Raw genomic sequence first — 15,717 nt, forward strand, 5'->3', positions numbered from 1 at the left:
GATGATACAAATATAAACATTCAACCTAATGAGTAATATTTAAAATATACTTTAGCACAAATAAGCTAAATATGACATATATTAAATATGTCTATTATTTAGTGTGTGTTATAATTTATACATAAAGTAAAATGCATTATCATTACGATCATCATCTGCAATTTCAGAGAGGAAGAATGATTTGTGAACAAGGGGACTGCTGAGAACTTCTCACATCACACCCTTGTACATGGGACAGACTCTGCTCACTCACCTTCACCATTTACCATTAAGCTACTCTAAGAGACTGCACCTCAGAGATAAACTTTTAGAAAAAGCCCATAATCTTAAAAAGTTTTTGTGGAAAAAAAAACACTGCTGTATCTTCTGTTATCGTATCCTTGAATAAAATCTTTACTCTGTGATTTTAAGATCAACTTTAAAACTAATTTTCATATTTGGTTTCAAGATTTGGAAATGATTAATAGTTGATGTGACCTTCTGCATGTGTATATCCCTTAACTCACTTCTATTTTTCCTTTCTTCTTTAAGATGTGTTGGTATGGGGTTTTCCTTTTATTGGGAAGACAGCTTTTAAAAGAGCATATTAACATTATAATCACAAAACCACACACACAAAAGAGATGTGTGTTCCTTGCAGAAAATGTGGGAAAATGCATCACTATATTTAAAAATAATAAGCATTACCTGGTTTAATTGCATAGACATCAAAATCTTTTATTCCTTCTTCTTTTAAGATATTTTCATCAATAATAAAGTTGCCAGTAAAACTTTTAGGCTTTTTGAAAATGGAATACGCAGCATCTGCAATGATGTCAACTTTTCTACATTGGCTTTCAATACCGGATCCTCCCAGCATATCCATAGCAGCCGTGTGTATGGCTGCAGAGAAAACATACGCATCCATAACTCCAAATCAAACAGTAGGACTATGGAAGCAACAGCAAGACAGTTAATTTATCAGGTGATGAAAATAAGGTCCAGAGAGCTTGAAGCATTTGCTAAATGGCATAACTGGATAGAAAACATATGTTCCTTGCTCTACAAACACTGCCTTATATAGAACTTCTTCATGAGACTCACAGCAAAAGTCAATTAGATTTTTCTGATTCAGAATACTTAAGAATTTGCATATCATTCTTGAGATTCAAGAAGCCAGTAAGGTATAATAGAAAGAGCACTGAGCTGTAAGGTGAGATTTTTATGACAACTATGCTATTTTTGGCAAGCCACTACCATCTTTGGGCCTCAGTTTCTTGTTTCTAAATATGGAGCTCCTTTCTTAAGTTGATTGTCTCTCTTTCCTCTCTACTAGAATATGGCGACTTTGTTTTTATTTTTCATCACTGTATGCCCAATGCCTAAAACAATGACAAGCACACCATAAGCACTTAATAAGTACAAGTTAACGATAAGATCCACCACATAAAATTCAGTGATGATTTTTGGAAAGGAAAATAAGCAATATCTGTAATGAAAGCTGATAAACCTTGGATCACAAGATTCCTAAAGGTGACCCTACAATTTGAATCTAATTAAGGAATAACTGGGAAAGTAGTAGCTTCGGATTGATTCTTCTGGTTACAGCTTGCTCAAAACAGACAGTAACAAGAGTCTTAAAATCAATGGAAGATTTCCTTTCACATAAATATATGCAGCACATATCAGGTTTAAAACATCAGCATTGCCTTTGAGTCCTCCTTCTCTGGGGAAAGAGCTTATCTCACCTCTTTAACACCTGCCGGCCCCTACCAAGCACATACATATATTCTTGGGCGTATTCAATGAAGCAAAGATATGACTTAAAAAGTGTACCACTAAGAAAAAAAACCCCTCCCAATTAAACTATGATATATCATCAATTGTAAGAGCATTCCAATATCAAAGATGTAAAAATGTCAAAGCCTGGGCATCTCAGAATCAATGAAATATGGTAAAACTGCCATGAGAACAAGTTGGAAAGTAGGTTCTTGTGAAAAAAACACACCTAGTTTTGGTTTCTAGCACCAGAGAAGCCAGTTGCCACCTTGTCACCTTGGCCTCCCTGGTTAGCTGAGTTCGCACGTCCATCTGCAATGTGGTCCAGGTGACAGAGGACTGCAGCTGTTGTGATACTTTTATCTTCCTCTCTGTGGTCAGCACCAAGATCAGTAGCTGCATTCCCAGACTCCTCACCCCAACCCACATGAAATCTATCCCAGGTGGACCTTCTTCTTCTACCACAGTTGTTCTGACCAGTCAAGAGGTAAGAAGCAGTAGACATTTTGAATAGCAGCCCTCATAACCCCTCTCCTCCCGCCTTTCATTTCAGCAGAAACTATGAAGTGGATTTTATAAAAAGAAAAAAAGTTGTATTTTTAAAGGTGACCTCGTTGGGGGCCTGCTCATTGATCTCCTCTGGATGTGTTGAATTTGGTGTGGTCAAAGATCTAGACCCAGAAGGTAGCTGGTGTAGAGAAGGCACAACGAGCCAGAGAGGACAAACAGCGAGTGGACCAGGACACTGCTTTGATTATTGATAATAAATGTAAAGGGCAGTAATGTTGGGAGATTATTCAGCTTCTAGCAGACATAGAAAGAGAGCCACTCTATACAGTCTAGGATGAGGAATCATTTTTTTATTTTTTAAATCCTCACCTGAGGATATTTTTTAGAGAGTGTGGAAGGGAGAGGGAGAGACAGAGAGAAACACTGATGTGAGAGAGACACATTGATTGGTTGCCTCCCACATGCCCCTGACCAGGGCCGGGAGCTTGCAACCGAGGTACGTGCCCTTGACCGTAATCGAACCTGGGACCCGTCAGTCCCCAGGCTGACACTCTATCCACTGAGCCAAACTGGCTAGGGCTTTTTTTTTTTTAATAGAAACTTAAGAAGTAGCCAGCACCTTGGACACCCTCTAAAATCCATTTTCATTGCCTCAATTATAGATAATGCTGTATTCTAGCTAGCTTCCCTGGCTCCTCTCTCCATTCTTACAAGCCATCCTATATTCAGATGCCAAATAAACTTCTTCAACCTCATCAACAACCATATCAGTCCACTGCTCCTGTTTTCCCACTGCTTATTATATCTCTCCTGCTTCTAAAATTCTAAAGTGGTTCTCTACTGAATATAGATTAAAACTCAAGCTCCTAAACTTGGCAATCAAGACCTGGGACCTAGTTCATCCACCTTCCCCCACCACCTCATACCCACTCAACGTTCCAGTCAATCTGAGCATTACAGTTGCTCAAGGTCTGTGGGAAATAAAAAGCCTACACCTTATCGCACAGACACCAGATCAAACTCCTTGTAGTTCCACCAACACATTATTTTCCCATTCTACAGCTTTTCTTTTTTTTTTTAATATTTTATTGATTTTTTATAGAGAAGAAGGGAGAGGGACAGAGAGTTAGAAACATGGATAAGAGAGATCGATCAGCTGCCTCCTGCACGCCCCCTACTGGGGATGTGCCCGCAACCCAGGTACATGCCCTTGACCGGAATTGAACCCGGGACCCTTCAGTCCGCAGGCCGACGCTCTATCCACTGAGCCAAACCGGGTTCGGCTCTACAGCCTTTCTTGTTCCCTCCTGGAACGGGTCCCCTCTGCCAGGAACACCTTGCCTCATTCTCCTTACTAACTCCAACAGATTCTTGTCTGTTTTGTACTATAATACATCTTAAGCAACTAGAAGAGATGCTCAATCAATATATGTTGGATAAATAAAATATAAAATTTTTACAGTCAGACAAGGCCTTTTCTAACTTTGTTACCCCTGGATCCCAAAAAACTAAAGATTTGGAGAGTGGAGGCAGGGAAGGAAGAACAAAGTGCGATGGCAACAAAATCTTTCATCTTTCACAATAAATAGTAAAACTTTTTGAAGGTAAGGACTACATCATATTCATCTTAGTACCTCCTAATGCCTTGTACAGAGTAGACACTTAATAAATTATATGAGTAATGAATAAATAGTACAGAGCACTGTGCCTGGAATATAAAAATGTTTGGAAGATTAATGAATAGAAAGTTACATACCAGGAGTACAAAGAGGGAAAATATGATGTTAGGACTTTTGTTATCTTGGAGCCCTTCCTTTCTAACTAACTGCCTGAATCTCACTATCTTTTAACTTTAGTAATTGCAATGTTTGATGTGGGAGGAGGAGGTTGAGAAGAAAAGGAAGTAGAAAAAGAGTCACAGTAAAGTGTAAACTTTTAAAGTCTTTGACTGTGATCCACAATAAGTAACACTTTTTACTGACATAACTAAGAATATAAATACATACACATACACACTAACATATTTTATTCATATATGACATTTATATAGGAAACAAAAGTTTATGAAATAATACTGACCCTTACTGTGTGCAGTACTCTCTAATATTTTCTATTTGATTCCATTAGAAATAAAACAAAACAACAAAAAATGTTGGCTGCTGCTTACTATATCAATTTCACAATTCACTACATTGATTTTATGCCTCACTAAATAGATTTCATGACTCACAAATGAGTCTTGACATGTAGTTTGAAAAATGTTGTAGAAGCACTTTTTTTCACTCTCACCTTTTACCCCATTTCAAAGAATATTACTCTCCAGAAAATCTTAAAAGAACTGTGTCTGACACAGAAACATAAGAGATACAAAGAAGCAATAAAACATGGTTCTGATCCCACAATGGGCTAGTAAGTAAAGGAGTCTTGGTCAAATTACAAAACAAAGAAATTTTTAACAATTGATTCTTGGGGGGGTCCTTAGAACAGCGGTTTTCAACCTGTGGGTCGCGACCCCTTTGGGAGTTGAACGACCCTTTCACAGGGGTCGCCTAAGACCATCGGAAAACACATATATAATTACATATTGTTTTTGTGATTAATCACTATGCTTTAATTATGTTCAATTTGTAACAATGAAATTGGGGGTCACCACAACATGAGGAACTGTATTAAAGGGTCGTGGCATCAGGAAGGTTGAGAACCACTGCCTTAGAAGAAAGATGGCGACTAGAGAGCTGGCTGCGAAAGCTTTCGTTTCCTAAGTTACATCAGCTACGTGCCCCTGTGTTCCATAAATTCTTACCCACAGCCCCTTGTTTCCTCAGCTTCAATACCATTAGACCTCTCCCAATGGGTTGGAGCTGAGGAAATCCCTTCACTCACTGCACAGCAGATGGGAAGCAAAGATGAAAAGAAACCCTTCATCTGTTCCTAAGCTAGAATTCTGGTATGTTTCACATTGCCATATGTGGCAGTTCAGTTCAAGAGTACCTGTAAGGCTACTTCATAAAAATACTAGATTAAATGTGCTTTTAACAGTCAATTCCTACCAACTTAGTCATCTACTAGGTGAAAAGGCCAAAAAAGTATCCCAGTACCCTACACAGTGTGCACCCCATGGTAACTGTCCAATAGGTACTTGTGGAGTGATGAAAATAAATAAAACAATGCCGTACATGAATTCTAAAGCTGCATACAAAGTCCAGCCATTTGTAGGTTCTTGTCACCTCAAGGGGGTCTAGGCACGCTATGAGCTCAGAATTCATGTGAAAGTAACAGATAGGTCAGCTTTTTATAGTGGAAAAAGACAAAGGTAGTAAGAATATAAGAAACTAAAGAAACATTTGCTGGGATGTATGAGGATAAAACAATAGCATGAGAATCTGCAGAATTTAGTAAGGTAGCAAACATGAAGATGGAGAAAAGGTTAGGGAAGCACAGCTGGCTTCCTGTCGGCTTTAATGAAACTCTTCAAGTGTTCCAATGTTCAATGTTCCCAGTATAGCGATCTGCTTAAGAGTCAGTCATATAGTCCAAGTGAAAGCTGGAAAATGTCTTATATGTACAATAAAGAGTTTAACTTGTTTCCCAACAGACAGACTGAGTTACCTTTGACAGTCTACTCACTCCTACCCGACCCTGCTCACCCAAGATGCATCTCAAGAGTGTCAAGAACAATAAATGAGTCCTCACCGGGTAGCTCAGTTGGCTAAAGCATTGTCCCAATATACCAAGGTTATGGGTTCAATCCCCAGTCAGGGTACAGACAAGAAGCAACTAATGAATGCATAAATAAGTGGAACAACAAATCGATGTTTCTTTTGCTCTCTCTCCCCCTTTCTCTCTTTCTCTGAAATCAATCAATAATTTTATTATTATTTTTTATTTTTTAAATATATTTTATTGATTTTTTACAGAGGGACAGAGAGTTAGAAACATCAATGAGAGAGAAACATCGATCAGCTGCCTCCAGCACACCCCCTACTGGGGATGTGCCCACAACCAAGGTACATGCCCTTGACTGGAATTGAACCTGGGACCCTTCAGTCCACAGGCCGACGCTCTATCCACTGAGCTAAACTGGTTAGGGCAATCAATAATTTTTTTAAAAGAACAATAAATGAGAATTTAAAAATATTTTTTAAGTACATACCTGTTTTAGGCCATAATGCATTGACTGCAATTTCACCTTTAAATTCTTCTGCCATTCCAAGCACACACATAGACATACCATACTTAGCAATGGTATAAGCTGAAAGGAACCACAAGAAATGATAGTTAATTAAGAAATAAATTAATTTCTTTCTTTTACTATTTTTTCCTGATACATTTTTTAGAATTCTTTAATAATATAATATATACAAAACATACTTTTTAAAACATACTCTTTAAAAAAACAGTTTTTATGGAGGTATCTGAACAGGGGTGAGCTTCTTTATATATTTCCATCCTAACATTTTATTAAAAGACACAGTAATAAACTTTAATTTCCCTTAATATTATTGGAATAAGTTATACTACTGTTTCTTAATCTGTTTTTTTTCTTTGTAAAGAATGAAAGTGATCATTTAAAGGGAAACTACTGCTAGTAAAATAACAACTAAAGGCTACAAACTTGTTAATTAACCTTGTCAATGAAAATAGAACTTCTTTTAAGTTTGCTTTGTGAAATAAGAACTAAGTCTCTGATACAACTATTTTAAAGGAGGTACTTACACATAAATCTTGTTATTTAACATACCTTGAACCATTAGTTTGCTGTGGAAGATAAAGTATTTCATGGATAGTTTTTAATCAACATTATTGAAGAACTAGAGGCCCGATGCACGAAATTCATGCAAGGGGCTTGGCCCCCGCCTGCCATGGCGGCTGCCTCTGCCTCGGCCCCTGCCTCCACGGCTTCGTCTGGAAGGTCGTCCGGAAGGTTAGTCCGGTCTAATTAGCATATTACACTTTTATTATTATAGATAAGTTACATTCAGTAAAACACACTCATTGGGACTTGAGGGAGCTTTCTGGGATGATGGAAATGCATATCTTGATTTGGATGTTGGCTTTACAGGTGTATACATTTGTCAAAACTCATCAAACTGAACCATTAAGATCTGCGCATTTTAATGAATATATAATATACCTAAATTCTATAATTACAGACAAAAGTTTAAGAATCTACTTTCCAAAATGCTACTGATTCTGCATAGAAAATGTAATGCTGAAAGTATATGTAAATTGTGATTACATAATAGATGCACTGATTTAATGCAAAACAAATAAACAAACCATCCCCTCATCCTACCACCTACCACAGTGCTGTTTGAACCACAGTGGATTTAGGTTCAGTGGTGGGCTGAGATTGAGGATATGAGCAATTTTACTCTTTTTCAAATGAGGAATACATGCTTTAGACCTGAAAGTGAAAGAAAACACAAGCCAAATGAATAGTTTTCTAATAACCACCCCACTTTTTAAAGTTTTATTTTAATCTACTTCTGCAGAGAAATTGAATTTGTTCAGTAATCTATAGAGTACTTTTGTTTATTTTTACTCTTCTAGAATGAACATAGGAAAAGCAACTAATTTTTCAACCTTGAAACTTTGTTTAATGGCCTGACAAAATAATCTACTTGATGATAATAATAAAATCCTTGGCATATTAGCCTTAAATCCAACTGAGGTTATCCTCAACTACAGCCTTTAAAATTCTCCCTCCCCAACACACACACTTTTCAGTAACAGTTAATGTAATTGTCAGCCAGCACAGCTTGTACTGTGCAAAGAACATGGATATTCCAGTCAGACACACCTCGGTTCAAATCCTTCTGCCCCTTCCTTGTGTGATCCTGGGGAAAATACATAGCATTCTACTTCTCAGTTTTCTCATTGGTAAATGTTGGTAATACCTGCTAAAATCTAGGATTGACCAAGGGATTAAAATGAGATGATATATGAGATATTTGAAACAGTTCATATACTAAACATGAAATAAACTACTGCTATTATTACTATTATATAGGTTGACTTATTTCATCTTAGTAGATGTGGTATTCCTACTATGATGGAATTGTAATTTAATAACGTAACTCCCAATACATTTCCAAAGTTAATTTGCACCAGTATGCAATGCAATATGCCTTTGGGAGCAATATTAAGTTTTTGGGGGTTTTTAAATACTGTTTATAAAGGTAGGCAATTTATTTTACAGGAGACTCAGGTCCAATATTTAAAATTTTTTCATTATTAAGCTATAACATGTTAAATATTGTAGCTCAATAATTTTGTAGCTTTTCATTTTATTTCATAGTCAATAACTTCTAGAACTTTGAACTTGTCCTCTCTTCTTTCAAGTTAGTGAACAATACAATGAACAAACTTAATTTCTGCACTTCTGTGAAACATTTCTACAGTAGGTAAGTTTTTTAAAAAAATATATTTTTATTGATTTCAGAGAGGGAGAGGGAGAGATAGAAACATCAATGATGAGAAAGAATCATCAATTGGCTGCCTCCTGCATGCCCCACACTGGGGATCGAGCCCATAACCTGGGCATGTGCCCTGACCAGGAATCGAACTCTGACCTCCTCCGGTTCATAGGTCTACGCTCAATCACTGAACCACGCCAGCTGGGCATCATTGATGTTTTTTTCTCTCTCTTCCTCTCTGAAATCAATAAAAATATATTTGAAAATAAATAAATAAATAAAGTGATTCATAATGAACTTCCTGTTATTTATATAACTAAAACCCAAGTGTTTTCAAAGGAAGGAGAGACTATTGCTGGCTTAATTAGAAGACTTGGTATGCATATATAGGGTGTCCCCATAAAATATATACACACACTTTGAATAATTGTAAAGGCAATGTTTATTAAAATATACTTCATTTTCAAAATTGAGCTAACAGCTGTTAAAGTGTGTATGTATATTTGGGGGATACCCTGTATGTATTTCTTCATACAAATGTTTGAAAATACAGGAGCTATACTTTAGTATTTATTAGATTTACAGGAGGAAAAAAAGGATCTCTGAATAAAACAATTTATTTCAACTACTCTCTACTAACTTGGAGCACTTTTAGGCTGTTTGGCTGGATTTTAAACTGTATTGGCAATCTGTTTCAAATCTGTTTACTAACTAGTCTTCTGAGAAAACATTACAACATTTTCCCCGACAATTCTTTTTTTTTTCCTCTCTAAACAAAGTATTTTTGTAAATTGAGACAAGTCTTTTTTTCTTAAACATATTTTTATTGATTTCAGAGAGGAAGAGAGAGGGAGAGAGAGATAGAAACATCAATGATGAGAGAGAATCATTAATTGGCTGCCTTCTGCACACCCCCTATTGGGGATCAAGCCCACAACCCAGGCATGTGCCCTTGACTGGAATTAAACTTGGGACCCTTCAGTCCGCAGGCTGACACTCTATCCACTGAGTCAAATCGGCTAGGGCTCTCCCCGACAATTCTTTAACTTACGTAAGGTAGGTGCCTCTGGTGTTGACATTCATCATCAAATCCACCCTCTTCGTAGGTGTTTCCAATGTGTTGGTCAAGCTAATAGCACTGGCATTATTCACCAAGACATCAATTCCTGTTTTCAAATAATCAACTTCCTATTAATGTAATTTAAACTTTATAACAAAAAGAAATAAAAACATTTACTCTGTGTAGTTGAATCTAAGTTGGTTTACAAATACTTCTTTTAGATAAATTGACTAACCAATACAACAATATAAAATTAAGTAGCCGTGTCAAAATACCCAAATGATTTTCACTAGCACAATGGAGACAGACCATCATCAGAGCTCCATGTGAAACTACAAGGAGGCTTAGTCCTTGGTGTTTTGTAGCTTCCATTCTTATCTGTTCTCTTACATCCTTGTCATCCCTCCTTGTCTCTAAGAACTTAAGATTAACTTCTTTAAAATTTTCCCTCTTCTTTAGCATCTTTCCAAAGCCTGCCCTCCTTCCAAGCACACAGATCTCTCTCCCTTCTAAGGCCCTTTCTGGTCTTGGGAACTGGGAAGAGAGAAAAGACCCAGAGTTTCAATTCCAGGCAAATCATCAAAGATCAAGTGTGTTTTGGTAACTCATTTATAAAATAAAATGAATCTAGAATAATGACTATTGCTGCACCTTGTATCCAGTCTTCCATCCCCAGCCACTGCATATGTAACATATGGTTATAGTATGAAGAGAGGCAAGAGAATGGGATCCAAGGAACTACTTTTGGTTACATGTATGTTATTGTCAAGATCCTAACCTTATATTGGGTGGTAAAAGTGTTATATTATTCAAAATAATTTTTGCCAAGTAAAAAAAAAAACCCTCATCAGATGGTTTTAAGCAACATTTCTATATGAACAAATCTCATTTTTGGTTATACTCCGAAGACTCAGAAAAAAACTTAATTAAAGTTATAGTTACACCTATATTTTATCAATATTCAGTAATTATTTCAGAATTACGGCACTACCTCCAAATTTCTCAACTGCTTTCTCCACTGCATTACTGATTTGTTGTTCATCTCTGACATCAACAATACATGGCAAGGCCTTTCCTCCAGCGGCTTCAACTATGAAGAATAAAGAAACAAAAAGAGCATTAAAGCATGTAAATATTAAACCTTTCATTCTGATAGGAGTCAAAAGAAACAAGTACCCTATTTTCAGAAAATCAATGTAAATAACTATGTCTTATAACCACTAGTGACTCTACCCGTACAGTAGGACAGATTGTCTAACCCATATCCAGCCTCAAACTAGATAGACTAGTTCCATTAAAAAGCAAAGAGGAATTTTAAAATTCTATTAAAAAGCTAAAAAAGGAAGGTAATCTTAAAAACCTATTATGAGCACTGGCCAGTTTGGCTCAATGGTTGAGCATCAGCCCGAGGACTAAACGGTCATGGGCTCCATTCCCTGTCAGGGGCACCAAGGACACATACCTCGGCTGTGAGTTTGATCCCCATCCCTGGTTGGGGTTCATGCGGGAGGCAACCAATCGATGTGTCTCTCTCAATGTTTCTCTTTCTCTTCCTCCCTTCCACTCTCTCTCTCTAGGGATCAATGGAGCAAATATCCTTGAGTGAGGATTTTTTTTTTAAACTATTATGAAAAATTTCAAAAAATATAAAGAACGAGATAATAAACTACCATGAATCTATCACCTATCTTCAATGATTGTTAATGTTTAGCCAGTACAATTTATCTACATCCAACCTCATTTTGTGTTTTGCTGGTGTATTTTTTTTTTTTATCCCCACCCGAAGATATTTTTCCATTGATTTTTAGGGAGAGTGGGAGAGAGAGGGAAAGACAGAGAAACATCGATGTGAGAGAAACACAACAATTGGTTGCCTTCTACACGTGCCCTGACAAGGGCCTAGGCCGGGGAGGAGCCTGCAACTGAGGTACGTGCCCTTGACCTTGATATGAACCCGGGATCTTTTGGGTACATAGGCCGACACTTCATGCACTGAGCCAAACCAGCTAGGGCTGCTGGTGTATTTTAAAACAAATCCCAGACATCACTTCATTCATCAATATTTGATACGTATTCTCTTTACATAACCACAGTGCTATTAAAATAACTAACAAAACCAATGACCTCAGGTGAAGTTGAATTTTTAAGCTCTCCCTCCTGGCACTGTGCCTAGCACAATGCCTTGAATATAAGCACTCAGTAATTATTTGTGGACTAAAAGTGTTAAAATAATGACTTGAAAATGGTGCAGAAAATAAATAACATGGAGAGCTTTTTCAAAGTGTTCACATCATCCACCTCTCAAATTCTCTACTTCCACTCTCCCATTCTCCACTCAGATTCAAGAACCACTGCCCTCATGAGACACAATTTTTAATGGGAGTCTCTCATATCACTCAAAAGTGCTGGAGGAGAAAAACAGTTCCCAATCACTGCTCTAAGGTGACAAAATACTTTAAGCAGATAAACTTATTTTTAGGGTAGCTTTCAAAGAGCTATAATTAAACTCTCCAGTAAATTATCTATGTATTGCAACCATGGTGAGGATAGTTCATGAAATGGCATTGTCACACTCACTCACTTTCTTCAGCAGCAGTATAGATTGTGCCTGGAAGTTTGGGGTGTGCTTGAGTGGTCTTCGCAGCAATGACAATGTTTGCTCCGTCCTTTGCTGCTTTCAATGCAATAGCTTTGCCAATACCACGGCTTGCACCTGTGATAAAAACTGTACATCCTGCCAGCTTCCTACAACAGAACAAATGGACTTTATTAGAAACCTCAATGCTTTATTTACTTACCAGTATGAAGAACGTATGTCTGTCTGTCTGTCTGTCTATCTATCTATCTATCTATCTATCTATCTATTTATATTTGTAATGTTTCCTCCTCTGTGAAACTTCCTCTAAACCTTCCTCCCTTCCCATCTGATTAGTTAATAACTCTACTGTTCTCGCATTGCACGATGATTTATAAATTATTTATTACAACTTCAGTTGGCCAGTCTTGCAGTGATTTGGCAAACAAAATCTGCTCAAATGAAAAATAAATCTTAAAGAGAAACAAGGAGTTAATAAACTATATAAATATGTATTTTTCTCCCACAGAGAAGTGTTAACCAAGCTTATACCTGGTATATGAGTGGTGGGGTTATGAATAAATTTTATTATATTCTTTATATTCTTTGGAATTTTTCATATTTTCTGAATACCACTTAAAAGAAATTACCTAAAAGCAAGTAATTGTTCAATGGATGCCCATCTTTGTTCATAATGGCCAGAATGGAAACATTGTAAATGTCCACCAACTAATGAATGGATAAATAAAATGTGGTATAGCCATACAGTGGAATATATTCAGCAATAAAAATGAATGAAGTACTGATCCAAGCTGCAACATGGAAGAACCTTGAAAACATTATGCTAACTGAAAAAAAGCCAGTTATGAAGGACCACGTGTTAGGTGATTCCATTTATATGACATATCCAGAATCGACAAATCTACAGAGACACAAAAATTAGTGGTTGCCTAGATCTGGGGGTGGGGGAGTTGGGGATTGATAGCTGAGAGGTGTGGGTTTTCTTTTAGGAGTGATAAAAAGATTTTAAAATTGATTATGGTGATGGCTACACAACTCGGTGAATATACTAAAAGTCACTGACTTGTGTGTGTGTGTTTTTTAATATGTTTATTGATTTCAGAGAGGAAGGGAGAGGAGAGAGAGAAACAGCAATGATGAGAGAGAATCATTGATTGGCTGCCTCCTGCATGCCCCACACTGGGGATCAAGCCAGCAAACCTGGCATGTGCCCTGACCAGGAATCGAACCGTGACCTCCTGGTTCATGGGTCAATGCTCAACCACTGAGCCACGCTGGCTGGGCTGAACTGTATACTTTAAGTGAGTAAATTGTGTGGTATGCGAATTGCATCTCAATAAAGCTGTTAAACATATAAACCTAGAAGGCTGGCAAAGAGCTCAAGGTATTGATCAAAAGATTCTCTAATCCAAATGTACGGAAGAAAGTTACCTGAATACTTTTTACATCCATCCCCCTTAACTTTAAACATTGTACTTACTCAGTTGTTAGGTGAGAAGAAAATATCTAAAATATAAGTCAGAAAACCGGGAGGGAAACCCACTTTCTTGTTTACTCTCTAAAGGCAAATAAGAAAGCATTTTTAAGAAAAATAGAGGACAGCAAAAGTGACAACAATGACAAAGAGAAAAGGAGACAGTAGCCAGAGACATGAGTAATATATAAGCAGGCTTGTTAACAAAACAACTTAAGGCTCTTGCCAAGATCTGGAGGAGTGACCAGAGATGGTGTGAGAAGGGTTAACCAGGAAGGCGAGTGAAGAAATGAGGAAGAAACGGAGAGGTGGCAACTATTTTTAGTGAAGTATAGTAAACATACAAAAAACCATATAAACCAAAGTATATGGTTTAAAGAACAAAATAAAATGAATACCAAGAAACAAAAACAGAACATTACTAATCCCCCAGAAATTGCCTGTCTATTCTTAACTCTATCCTCCTTCTTCCTCCCCCACCTATTAAAATAGTAACAACTATTTTATTTTTTATATTTTTAAAGAACGGTTGACATACAATATTATATTAGTTTCAGGTGTACAACATAATGATTTGACATTTATATAGCTTATGATCATGGTAAGTCTGGTAACCATCTGTCATCTTATAAAGTAATGATATTATTGACTACATCTCCTATGCTGTACATTACATCCCTATGATTTACTTACAAGTTTGTACTTCTTATTCCCCTTCATCTTTTTCGCCCATGCCCCCAGACCCCTCCTCTCTGGCAACCTCAGTTTGTTCTATGTATCTATAAGTCTGTTTCATTTTTGTTGTGTTTGTTTCTCGGATTCCACATATAAATTAAATCAGGCAGTATTTTTCTTTCTCTGGGTTACTGCACTTAGCACACTTAGCATAATACTCCCTAGGCCCAGCCATGCTGTCACAAATGTTAAGATTTCATTATTTTTGTGGCTGAATAATATTCCATTGTGTATTTTCCTTTATTCATCTTTTGATGGACACCTAGGGTGTTTCCATATCTTACCTATTGTAAATAATGCTGCAATAAACACAGGAACGTATATATCTTTTTAACTTAGTGTTTTTATTTTCTTTGAATATATACCCAGAAGTGGAATTGCTGGACCCTATGGTAATTCTATTTTCAATTTTTTGAGGAACCTCCATACTGTTTCTCATAGAGACTGCACCAACTTACAACCCCACCAACAGTGCACAAGGGTTCTCTTTTCTCTACATGCTCGCCAATACTTGTTATATGTTGCTTTTGGATAACAGCCATTCTGACAGGTGTGAGGTGATATTTCATTGTGGTTTTGATTTGCATTTCCATTTGTATGTCTTCTTTGAAGAAATATCTATTCAGGTGCTCTGCCCATTTTTTAATTGAGTTTTTTTTAAATAAATCTTTATTGTTCAGATTATTACAGTTGTTCCTTTTTTCCCCCCATAGCTCCCCTCCACCTGGTTCCCACCCCATGCCCTTACCCCCCGCCACTGTCCTCATCCATAGGTGTAAGATTTTTGTCCAATCTCTTCCCGCACCCCCCACACCCCCTTCCTCCCAAGAATTGTCAGTCCACTCCCTTTCTATGCCCCTGCTTCTATTATATTCACCAGTTTATTCTGACTTAATTTTTAGATTCACTTGTTGATAGATATTTGTTGTCACTTTGTTGTTCATAATTTTTATCTTTACCTTTTTCTTCTTCTTCCTCTTCTTAAAGAATATCCTTCAGTATTTCATATAATACTGGTTTGGTGGTGATGAACTCCTTTAGCTTTTTCTTGTCTGTGAAGCTCTTTATCTGACCTTCAATTCTACATGATAGCTTTGCTGGGTAGAGTAATCTTGGTTGTAGGTTCTTGCTATTCATCACTTTGAATATTTCTTGCTACTCCCTT

At 37.0% G+C, this 15,717-nt stretch overlaps 1 protein-coding gene across 2 annotated transcripts in view; it reads right to left on the minus strand.

Annotated features, from left to right (window-relative positions):
* Nucleotides 1-15,717, minus strand: part of HSDL2 (hydroxysteroid dehydrogenase like 2) — a 48,028-nt gene that overhangs the window by 13,496 nt on the left and 18,815 nt on the right. For both annotated transcript variants that reach the window (XM_005859746.2, XM_005859745.2), the window contains exons 2-7: nucleotides 12,329-12,492; nucleotides 10,739-10,837; nucleotides 9,739-9,853; nucleotides 7,572-7,675; nucleotides 6,422-6,520; nucleotides 688-882 (exon numbers count right to left, since the gene is read on the minus strand). In XM_005859746.2, the coding sequence (XP_005859808.1) occupies nucleotides 688-882; nucleotides 6,422-6,520; nucleotides 7,572-7,675; nucleotides 9,739-9,853; nucleotides 10,739-10,837; nucleotides 12,329-12,492 (776 nt within the window). The remainder of the gene's footprint in view (nucleotides 1-687; nucleotides 883-6,421; nucleotides 6,521-7,571; nucleotides 7,676-9,738; nucleotides 9,854-10,738; nucleotides 10,838-12,328; nucleotides 12,493-15,717) is intronic.

Source organism: Myotis brandtii, unplaced genomic scaffold, assembly GCF_000412655.1.
Source record: "Myotis brandtii unplaced genomic scaffold, ASM41265v1 scaffold13, whole genome shotgun sequence".
NCBI classification, from domain to species: domain Eukaryota; kingdom Metazoa; phylum Chordata; class Mammalia; order Chiroptera; family Vespertilionidae; genus Myotis; species Myotis brandtii.